The following is a 12,430-nucleotide window of genomic DNA, read 5'->3' as shown; positions in this document are numbered from 1 at the left end:
ATAGTCGAGATAATATGCTTCACACGCCTTACTTAATTCAGTACAGTGAGACACGGTAGAGCAGAGAGATAACACGTGCACCGTCTGGGCTATCAAAATCGCTGCCAACTTATCTTGACTATTTTTTATTGATAATATCTCCTTGGATTTCACGGGCCTGTAACTGTAAATACATGTGTTTTGATAGCCTTGCGTGGGGATATAGATCCAACACGTAGAGGCCCCTTGGAAAGCTTTAATTTCATGTATTATGTGAAATAAACTTACAATCACTTAAGATTTATTTTACTTAAGATTTATTTTTAAGTATATTGTTAACGATGTCCTGGTATTACGTGGAACTGCTATTAGGATGCTAACCAGGGTGGTAGCACCCATTAACCGGCCCCCTTTCGCAAGTGCCCGGCGACCTTCTTATGTTTATAACTGGTTCATCGGGTTAGTGTGTACAAAGCTTAAGAAATAAACCGACCAATAGCGACAGCCTTCTACATACATCTTTATGTCTATGTACAGCAAATAATATAGATATAATATAATATATAGATAGGCATAGAAGCACTGAAATATGGCGGACAGAGACACAGCAGACTGAGTTTTAATACTTGCAAGTTTTATAATTTTGATATTTAATTAGAATTCCATGTCTTTACTTTTGTTACAACTGCATTAACGTTTAATCCAAGTTTTGTGTCACCGCGAGTTATAGTTATCTCCAGGAAACGATGAACAATGTGCCCTAGTAACTGTCATTGCTCTCGCCCATTTCCTTTGTGAACCAAATTGCTCCGGTTTATGTGTCCGCGAAGTTCTTCTGAACCATGACTTACAACTGAAGTGTTAATGTTATTTAAGTGATCTTACTAGTTCTACCAATGTTTGTAAAGTGCATTTGATGACCGCTTGGTTAGGTTCAGGCGGAAGTAGTGCTAGTAGTAGTAGCCGGAATCTGGTTAGATATCGAGCTTATTGAGTGCAGTTTAGTAGTTTGAGTGATTCGGTGCTTATAATGAAATAATGGTTGAAATAGGCGCCCCTCCGCAGCCACCTGAAGAATGTCTCGAAAACTGTGAATGGTACTGGGGTGACATCACAAGGTATGCTTCCTATAAAAATCATATTAGTATGAATTTTACTGTCATTAAGTTTATAGTATACAAATTCTTCTTGTTATACATAATATTGCTATCTATTAATTCTTTGATATGATTATTATTTAGAACTTACTGTGAAGTATTGTTTCATTTTGAATATCATTGAGCATTTTAGTAAGTTTCTGTATAACACATTTTACACTAAATATATATTTACTTTTACTTAAAGTAAAATATGTTTATATATGTGTACCAAATACAGTTAAATGTGTATGCAAGATAACAGGACAAAAAGGCAAATCATATAAGCTCAAACAATAAATATCCTACTTTACCTATATTCCAATGCCACAATCAATAAATACATTTTAATTCTTAAGATATTAGTAATTGATTTTTTTTGCTTTTGAAGAGAAATTAATTTTCATGGTATCTTACTGGAATGCCATCTTCATGGTATCTTATAGGTTAAGGTCTTCATTTTTATTGGTTAATACTTGAGATTGGACACATGTTCTAGATACTTATCTGTTTGATTTTTAATACCCGCTTGATATAACATTTTTGTGTCAGTGGAGATAATTGATAAGTGTTATTTTTCCAGCTTTACACAGCACAAAATATTAATTTGTTCTATAGCAAACTAGACTCTTATCTCAACTATTGCATGGCAACAGCCAGTTGTGACCTGCTCATTAGCTAGGGTTAATTTAAAATTGCACAAGATTTCAAGACTTAGTAATTTCTAATAGCAGGTGATTATTTGTTAAATGAATTAGAATATATTTATTTAACCAACTTAAAATAAGATTTATTTATGTTTTTGGCTGTTCAATAGACAATAATGGCAATGTATTATCAACATAAATCAGGGTTTTCGGTGCGGGAATGATTTGAGTAAGAGTAGAGATAAACAGATAGGTTAGTCTGAAAAATGTCATATTATGCCTAATGAATAACAACTTCAATGTGAATATTATACACCCTATGATACAATTTTATTTTCACCTTACAAGCTCGTAAAGACCCTCCGTTATCTTTCAAACACTGAAGAAAATATTGATGCAAATGTTGAGTTGATTTTGAGGTCGCGAGTAGAATTGACTTTAAAATGACGATTTTGAATTATAGGTATTAAATAACTTTCATTTGTATTTGATTTTTAATGTTTTACAGTAAGTATTTTACTAGCATTGGTGTGGTGAAAAAACATTCCTGTACCGAAAATCCTTATGTATGATTGTCAATAGATTATTTATTGCATCTTTTTATTAATTACCCAATTGTGGGAAGGGTTGCAAATTTAGAAGTTTATGTGCCATTTTGTTTGTGGGTACGACTTTCTGTCTTTTTCCATAGTGTCAATACTCATCAGCCCATGTCAATACTCATGGTGACATAGGCTACATTTGAATCAATTTGGAATTTTTTTTTTTTTTAATTTTCTTAATTTGTGTTTTATTGGATTATATTTCTTCTGCGAATTTTACTTTAGTATCATATTCAATAATGAATCATGAGTTTACATTATTAATTACAGAGATGAGGCAAATGAAAAACTTAGAGATACTCCTGATGGCACTTTCCTAGTTCGCAATGCATCAAATAAAGGCAGTGGATATACATTGACTGTCCGCAAAGGAGGAACCAACAAATTGATAAAGATATACTATCAAGATGGACGCTATGGATTCTGTGAACCATTCCAGTTTGCTTCTGTTGTGGAACTGGTCAGGTTCTACACGCAGTGCTCCCTCGCACACTGCAACCGCAACCTGGACATCACTCTTATGTACCCTTTGTTACGATCCCAAGAAAATGATGGGGGTGAAAATGACAGTGAAGAAACACTTGAAGCTGAATATAAAAATATACATAAACAATATGTCCTTAAAACAAGGAACTTTGATGAATGTTCTGACAAATACATGAGATTGAGAGAGGAAGTTAAAGCGAAGAAACAAGCTCTAGATGCATTCAACGAGACTGTTAAAGTTTGTGAAGAACATCTCCGATATCAAGATGAAATGCAGTCTAAAGCACAACCGCATGAGAAAACAGATCTTATACAAAATAACAAGCAGTTAATATCAAGAGTCAACAGCTTGAAGCAAGCGAGTTATGATCTGCACAATTTACTTCGGGTTACTGTAAAAGAAAACTTGAAGCTTGAGAGAGAGATAACTCAACTGAAGCCACAAATAGTAGACCTCTTCAAGAAAAAAGATCTGCATAAAATGTAAGTGGACTTGAATTCTAGTTTATATTCCCTAAAGGCCAGAACTTTATTTTCTAAATTTGCCTAAGTAACTTTGATGCATATTTCTCTTTTCCTCTTCCAGGTTTGTATATAGATTTACATTGATGCAGCTGAGTATAGGCCCAACAAATACAAATACTGATATTATATCTTCTTTATAGAAATTAAGGGCTTCTGCTAAAACGCAATGCGCAAGTGCAGGAGCGGGTGTCCTCTCTGAGGCCCTAAAGACTACTATAATTATATTTGTGTCAATATACAAGTTTCTCATTAAAATATTGGTGATTTCAGATGGCTCCAGAGGCGTGGTAAGACTGATGAGTATTTAACAAATTTAGAAGAGGATAACATACATAAGTTAGAAGAGTTATATGCACATCGCGAAATGAAAAGTTGGATGGTAGAAAATTGCACTCGCGCCCATGCAGAGAAAATTCTAGATGGAAAACCAACAGGCACATTTTTAATACGTCCAAATTCTGGAGGGCAACTTGCACTATCCATATGTTGCAACAACATTGTCTACCATTGCATTATATTCAAGACTGAAAGAGGTTATGGTTTTGCTGAACCATATAATGTTTACAAGTAAGTATATTATAGCATTACTCAAAATTTAGTCTTTATAAGTCATTGCAAATAAATAAAAAATGCTGCAATATAGATAAGTTAGATCAGATGTCACATGTAATGGTAATGAATTTCCTTTTTCCTAGTAGGTAATTACATTTTATTATAAAAAAAAAACTTTGCTATGAAAAGTATTTAGATTATAATATTATAACATGCAAACCTTTGCTACGTCTTTTCCTTATACATATTTTAATTAGTCATTAATGTCATTATCCTTGTATTATGGTCGGCTGTTTAATTCCCAGCTGTTGCTAATAGGCAATATTGTGAATTTTCAATTTTACACATTTAGCTTCATTTAGGCTTGGCATAATTGAAAAAAAACATAAGTACTCATATATCCTTAGACCCTCCCCTCTTGGTGATTTTTTGCAGACCCTCTCCCCCCCTCTTAGTTTGACGTGATGGGCAGCTCCCAAGACCCTTTTTACGGTTCCGTAGCCAAAAGGCAAAAAAACGGAACCCTTATAGATTCGTCATGTCCGTCTGTCTGTCCGATTATGTCACAGCCACTTTTTTCCGAAACTATAAGAGCTATACTGTTCAAACATGTGATCCATGTGAAACCGCATTAAGATTTTTACACAAAAATAGAAAAAAAAAAAAATTTGGGGGTTCCCCATACTTAGAACTGAAACTCAAAAAATCTTTTTCATCAAACCCATACGTGTAGGGTATCTATGGGTAGGTATTGAAAAATGATATTTAGGTTCCTAATATCATTTTTTTCTCAACTGAATAGTTTGCGCGAGAGACACTTCCAAAGTAAAAAAAATGTTCGACGTCGTTCGAAAAAACGAGATCTAGTAAGTAGTTTTTTTTTAATACGTCATAAATGGTACGGAACCCTTCATGGACGAGTCCGACTCGCTCTTGGCCGCTTTTTTTTATTAACAATACTTGATGCCTACAAGGGCATACTTGGATAAGTAGGTATGGATACACCTCGTAGTTAATCACAGAAAACCGCCTATAGAAGCCTTATATTGGCCATTTTGTTCACGACGCGAATCACCAAACCGTGAGGTGCGGGACGGGTGCTCACGGCGTTGCGATTGGTCGTTCCTAACATGGCGCGCTGTCACGTGTATTCGTAGGGATGGGACATGTTCATTACGGGAAGTGGTACTGGTACCAGTGATACCGTAATTTATCGTGGTAATATATTGTGGTAAAATTGTTATCAATCAAGTCTACAGAAAAATTACTTAATAAAATTAAAACAATATAATGATTTATTAAGTATTTTAAAAATGTATCTAAAAAATATTATTTGCATATTAATGGGATAAGATTTTAAACATAAAATAATAAGGGTCCCAGAAAATATGTATGAAATTAAATACTCGATGTTGCATACATTTTGTGGTGAAATTCACATTCATGTCATGAGATTTACACAGTATGTATGTACTTGGTAAAGGCGTTAAAATAATAAGGTGCTTCGGGGTAACTCCAAACAAGATAATATAGAAATATTTAAACTATAGATAGTGCTCTAGCTAAGCATGAAATCTTACTAATCTATTTTTTATTATAAAAATAGAACAATAAATCAGTTTTTTTTAACGTGTAATCAATATTCAAAAGTATAATTTTCACACAATACATACATATCACAAACCAACCCGAGACCTAACAGCTCACCAAGGGGATTGTAAAAAGGCCACACAACATACGCCTATCACAAATCAACACAGAGTTCCCTCGCACTTCTTCGAAGTTCATCATCAGGTCCATCTCGTTACCCGAGACCTAACTGCTCACCAAGAGGTTTCTAAAAAATCCACACAACATATGCATATCACAAACCAACACCGAGTCACACATCTTCGAAGTTCATCATCAAGTTTAGTCCATCTTGTGAAACTAGAGCTTACAATATACTAACGGCCGTATTCGAACAATGCCTATAAGATGTCGCAATGATACGATAACAGATCTGTCAGTGTCAAAAGTGACGTTTTTGGTTTACTAAAAGTCACTTTTGACACTGACCGATCGCTGTGACATATTATAATCATTATTAATATACGGCCGTAAGAGGTTCGCAATGCAAATTTTCTTGATTTATAAATGAATCATGATATAGAATTTCAAAAATACACAAATTTTTATACCTTGTCACTTTAGTGGCAATCGCAGCCTTTGGACGTTTGCATAGGAGAATTGGATTTTTTATTTCATTTCTTATTTTGATATTATCTCAATAATATAGTAGTAGTGATAGTTTATCTTAGTTGAATGATCATTATTAGTTGGTAAACTAAATAACTAAACTACATATTAATTATTCTCAATAAAAAATAAAAAAGAATCAGTTTTCTTTTGTATTTTTAAAATGGCACAATACGGTACGAAGGAAAGCACGAACTTCCCGCAACTGATGAAACCATCATCGTCACATCACTATTCGTTTACGTGAAAGGGATAGCACATTGCAACCATATTGACCAGTATAACATGAACCCCGCGGACAAGGAACAATTTTCAACAAAATAATGAATTGGCTTACCTATGGAATGTTATTCCATCTGTTTTGTATTTGGAAGTCTTAGATTACTTGCCACATCATTTTACGCTGCAATGTACCGTTATTAGGGATCGAATTCAAATATAAGATTTAGTTTCGTACAGACGGACGCAACTAATCGGAGCGGCGCGTGCTATCTTATATGTGCCCTGTAAACCATACGGGCGGTGACCGCGAGTCGTGCTATAAGCTCAGTCTATAGGGGTTGGTCTGTGTAGTTAATATACATTACAGCAGATGGGCCGAATATTCGGAATATTCGGCAAGTTTGTTGCCGATGTTCATATTCGACCGAATTATTCAGAAAGTGCTGAATATTCGACAATAGTTATTTACGATACAAGTGCAAAAATAGGGAATTCGTAACGAGTGGCGATAAATTAAAACACGACCGAAGGGAGTGTTTTAAATCGACACGAGTTGCGAATTACCTATTCGCACATGTATCGTACAACGTTTTACAGTACATATGACCCTTTAAATTTTCGGCATAGTTACATAATGTGCTAATTTTCGCACTAGTGCGGAAAAGTAACATCATATGTACTGTAAATAAATATATATTTTTTTATATTTGTCTTGGCACAAAACTGAACTTTTTCACTACTATCTTCCATACCATCAGTTTAAATTTTCCCGCTGTCATTAAAACACATAATAAGCATGTTGAATCCATAGGATATTTTTTATTTAGATTTGTTTGCGAGTCCCTTGCCTTTTGTCCTGTTTGTTTCTAGGGAATTTGTAATGTAATTGAAGCGTTTTCAGATGGTTTATTAGAATGCGACACATGAACCGAATATTCGCATTGTATACATATATTATGTTTTTTTTTTCAGGACGTTAAATGAGCTTGTTCTACATTACGCCATTAACTCACTAGATGAACACAACGACCAACTCCGAACCACACTCAAGTATCCCATCAATGCTCATCTAGTTAGCAAGCCAGAAAAGAAACAGTCACATGAAAGTGAACACCTGGAAGCCCAGCATAGAGAATTCCATCAAATGGAGTCCCAGGCTTCACACCAGCAGAGGCCCAGGCAGACTGTACCAGATGATACTTTATGTGAGTCTTGCTGAATCTAGTCTTCTATTTATTGATAGATGACTGGTGTGATCTTTCACTTATGTGATAAAAGGTGTCATGAGGTTCAAGTCATTCCTGTATGTATAAACAGATGTACTGATCTCGTGTTCCCAAAAAAATATTGTATTATTAGCCTGGTTCTTTTGGCTTTGAAATGATCAACAACCTGGCTATACTATTATATCGGATCTGAATAATGTCTAAAATACGATGATAAGTATGTGATGGTACTAATAACTATGCATATTATCATGTGATATTTTCCATTGCTTAATACTTCTACTAAAAGAGGTATGTAAAAATTTGAATGGCCCAATCAACAACGAAAGTATAAATTTGTATTGCGTCCAGTTTTTGATGAATTTGATTGGGAAGTGAAAGGGCGCGTGAGGGAACAGAAGTATTGTATGAAGTATAATATTTAAGTTACATGCTTTCTGTAAGTAGCTTTAGGGAGAACGTTTGTCAGCCAAATGTACAAACGCGAGTACCAAAAATGTGTCATGTAAATGTTGATGCGTGCAACTCTGGAAGTTGAATATTATGTAATACTTGATTTGTTATTTGTGTTTCCTAATGTGATATTAATTTGTTAAAAGTCATTTTTAGGGTTGGGATTTATAAAGCATATACATCTGCAGGTACAATTTATAAACTTATTTAAATAACCTTTAGTATGAATTACTCAAATATATATATATATATATATATATGTATACTACATTCTCATCCTGCTAGTAATGAACAGGACGTAATTGCGATTTTAGAAGATATTCAAAAAGACCTTTAATTTTATGAATATCAGGAATTTTTAACTGATAAATTCTTGTATGTATTTCAACCATTACAAAAACTGGCTTACGGTCTGATTTTACCGCAAGTCCATAAAAAGTGGCGACATACAAAAATACATATTTAAATGTTTTTTTCGTAAATGAAAATAGACGGGCAAAAGTATGTATTTTCGATTTTGAAGATTAATTTTAATTGTGTAAATAAATTGATGCGTAATTATTAATTAATGAACAAGCGAAAAAATATTTATACCTGGATTTGTCCAACCAAATAAATAACTGTTCATGGAGTTTTTCTGCATAAACTGCAGTTAACTTTGAGGTAGGATTACGTTGTCCAACGACTTTGAGTCTGCAGCCATAGTGCTCGTATTAATAACCTCCCATTTATGACTCATGTGATAGTAATTATTAACATTTCGTCATATAATGCATATAATTAAAAACCGATTTTTAGAGGGTATTTGTATTTATAAAAGCGAATTATCATTTTATATCTGGATTGTGATCAACATTTTGTAATTTGAACAAAGGAAGTATATTGCTTTTTTCATATAATTGGTTTAACTTGTTGCTATATTATATTTATAGAATTTTGTAATTTTTCAACTATATGTGCATTAACAAAAGTTTGTTTTAAGGAAAATGGTGTAATAAAACGTACTTCTTTCTTAGTGTGAAAAATTTGGTGATAATATTGGCTCATATCTCAGCATTGTGACATTGATTAATGTGTACAACATGTCTTTCAAAGATATACTAAGATTTAATTACTTTATATGTCCTGGTCAAATCGATTAAATCAATAGGCGGGTCCAGCCAGTGTAGACGTGCCTTGGCTGGTTTGTGCATGAGGAAATAGCCTCGCGCGTGTGCTCGCTCTGTGTGGACCCGCCTAATGGTTAATAATTTCGCTGAAATACTTCTGTAACAATCAACTGGCGTGTAGAGCTCGCCATAAATTATAAGCATTGTAATAATGGTGGCCAAGTGGCTTCAGTGTTTACCTTGGCTCTCTTTGCAAATTGTTACTCTATGAAAAAGCTATGAGAATGCGGCGAACTCTGGAGGTTAATAATAAGCCACCTTAATTACACCATCCTAATTGTTTCTGATTTGTATAAACTATTCTTGTCAATTAAACATACATTGGTTATTTGGAAACTTACACCGAATTCACCATAATGGTAATTCTAAGGTTGTAATCATAAAGTAATTTTAGTGTAGGTAGGTTTAACAAATTAATGGATGAAAGTTACGAATTGAACTATTCTTTGAAGTTTTTATTAGTTACTTGGAGTTTCCATCAGTCATCAAACTTTGTATGAGAAGTATTGTAAAAATTAAAAGGAAATTTCGTATTGCAGTTCTGTAACAATATTGCTCATTCTACTTCTTTATTTAAGCCATTTACAGCCGTATTCAGTAAATAATTGCTATGGTAGATTAATCCAACTATGCAGTTGGGCTTATTGATGTGGTAATTCAACACTATATACATCCATATCTGCTGACTATGAGTCATGAGTGCGTTAAATAAATTTGCATATACCATTACATTTTGATACAAGAAAGCACATGACGAGACATTGTTCTTCTTATAGAAACGGCCACGTGTACAGGTCGCCATCAGATTTATCTCGCAGTGAACGAGGTTCGGACCAAGTGCATTACATCTAATAACGGCGTAAGACTAGAAGTGGGAGCCCTTCCGTCGTGACCACACCACACTTTCCCTTTGCTTTCTGGGAAAAGTGCGGACATGGTGGAAGGGCTGTGTGGACAGGACACATGTGTGATCGTTGACTAGGCGCCGTTGTCCCACGGCCGCACTTACTCCGACTGACTTTGTATGCGCTCGTTGTCTAAGCGTTATAGGGCGCTGATATATTTTAAACGATATGGTACAAATATCTTTAGAACGTCTGAACACGTGGTTGGATATATATGAATTTTCCGCTTTTTTTATTATTTATGCCATTGCACAAGACATACACGATAATTATTAATTATTGAAAATTACGAATGAATGGAAAACTTACTAAGACAATTAAGTAAAGTTCTTAATGCTATATATTTACAGTATTTATCCAACATTTATTCTGATAATAACCTGTGTAGTTTTGTACGGATACCTACTTAGATATTTTGTCCTCACTCACATAAAACACAAATGTCTATCTATCATGTAAAAAAAACTATGTTCACAGTATTAGGTGCAATATTTTTTTTATTATACTTTGTGCAATTTATCAACTTTGTATATATATATCGGGATTACTTTATTATTTATAGTTTTTCTGTGAAATGACTTATAGAGGTGTATTCCGAGTTTATTGGAAGAGCGTCAGGGCCTAGTGAAGATGTGTAAAACTGTGTTTACAATTCACTTATATGTATAAAATTGTCAATATGTATGCTATTGTTGCGATTCTATGCCGGCCATAAACCGTTATTTTTCTTTTTTTACTTGACAATGTCATGATGGGGTCAGTTAAGTCTTCTAATAGTTACGTTAAAAGCGCCCGCGGTGGACAAAAGAGTAAAAAGTGTACTGACCATTATTAACACGTTCGCTGCCAGTGCGCGCTTCGAGCGTACCTGATGACGTGGTTGAACCCCTTTGTGGCGTAAAGCGCTTTCGAGAACAGAGAACCCGCCTACTACACAACCCGGTCGCTGGCAGTGAATGTGTTAAATCATTGTGATCAAAATAGGTACAATCAGCAGCAGAAATATTGTTAGTAAAATAAGAGCTAGTTCAAATAATTTTGAGCTGTTTATCAATATATAGTCAACGAATTTGATTACTAGGCACCTTTGTACCTTATCACAATTTCATTTTTTCGTTTAACCCCAATAATAATAAATTAATAATCAACGAGTCATTATCATTACCGCTACTGCTTTGCAGGAATATCTAGAGGAATAGCATGTTATAGTCACTGTGACAACGACAAGGTACAAAGTGATCTAGGATCCAAATAGGTTGACGTCACTTGTATCTGTTTTTGACTTGCGGCCCAATTCGAACAATGCGTATATGATATGTCAATCGATACGATACCGATCTGTTAGCGTCATAAGTGTAATTTTTTGGTTGAAGAAATGTCGCTTTTAACATTGACAGCTCGGTAACGTATCCCTGTGACATCTTAAAAGCATTGCTCAAATTAGGCCGTTGTAGGTACATTATACTTGTACATGCTACTAATGACGTTCTAAACTGAGAAACGAACAGAGAAACAGGCGTTATACGTTGTTGCACATTGAATTGTGTAATTTAAATTTATTTATCAATGTAAGTTATAAAGTTAATATAATGAGATTTATTCGAGTTATTTTTGTATTCATGTCTTATAATTTTATTATGCTTAAAGAGTCCAAAAGTAGTTTCAGGATGGATGTAATTTCTGTGAAGTAGAAGATGTTTTTGATCTCAAAGGCGAATTTTAAATTTTAAGATAAAGTACCATTAAAGTTAGGGGCAGCCAAATCGGATGCATTCAAACACAACTATTCCTTACAGTCGCCATTTTATGTAAAATTATAATTGTAGTATGTTTTAATAAGTGTTAATAAACAAACAAATCAACTGTGGTAGTTTCATTCGAAATTAGGTAATAATATCAACCCTTATCTTATTCTATATTTATTTCCAAAATGTGTCGCTTAACTTCAAACTCAGATAAATCCATTCCACCCTCTCAGCAAATATCTTCTTACCTTATTACCTTTTCATAATACCAAAATCGCATAATCTGACAGATGGATTTACCTGAGTTTGAAGCTAAGCGACTCAAATAGCTTTTCCCAGGCCTCAAACTATCTCCATATCAAATTACATATAAATCGGTTCAGCGGTTTAAGCACAGATCTGTCAAACGCTTCGCTTAGTTTAAGCACAGACCTGTCAAGCATCAGCTCTATCTTGGATACTGCTCTTCAAAGTGCTCATCAAGACGAGTCGGATGACCAAAAGAGCGTGTGTCTATGTTGCACTAAACCTGAGCTCCAGTAGGT

At 34.2% G+C, this 12,430-nt stretch overlaps 2 protein-coding genes across 2 annotated transcripts in view; both read left to right on the top strand.

Moving 5' to 3' along the window:
- LOC133534730 (protein retinal degeneration B) overlaps window positions 1–12,430 on the top strand; it is a 228,934-nt gene that overhangs the window by 51,121 nt on the left and 165,383 nt on the right. The gene's annotated exons all lie outside the window — the stretch shown is intronic.
- LOC133534738 (phosphatidylinositol 3-kinase regulatory subunit gamma) lies at window positions 536–12,003 on the top strand. The gene is made up of 4 exons (XM_061873990.1): window positions 536–1,097; window positions 2,635–3,333; window positions 3,646–3,942; window positions 7,360–12,003. The coding sequence occupies exons 1-4, from the start codon at window positions 1,018–1,020 to the stop codon at window positions 7,604–7,606; spliced, it is 1,323 nt and encodes a 440-aa protein (XP_061729974.1). The 5' UTR covers window positions 536–1,017; the 3' UTR covers window positions 7,607–12,003.

This window comes from Cydia pomonella, chromosome 2, assembly GCF_033807575.1.
Source record: "Cydia pomonella isolate Wapato2018A chromosome 2, ilCydPomo1, whole genome shotgun sequence".
Classification (NCBI taxonomy): domain Eukaryota; kingdom Metazoa; phylum Arthropoda; class Insecta; order Lepidoptera; family Tortricidae; genus Cydia; species Cydia pomonella.
Note: the sequence above shows the minus strand (reverse complement) of the source record. Positions and strands in the feature narration are given on the sequence as shown.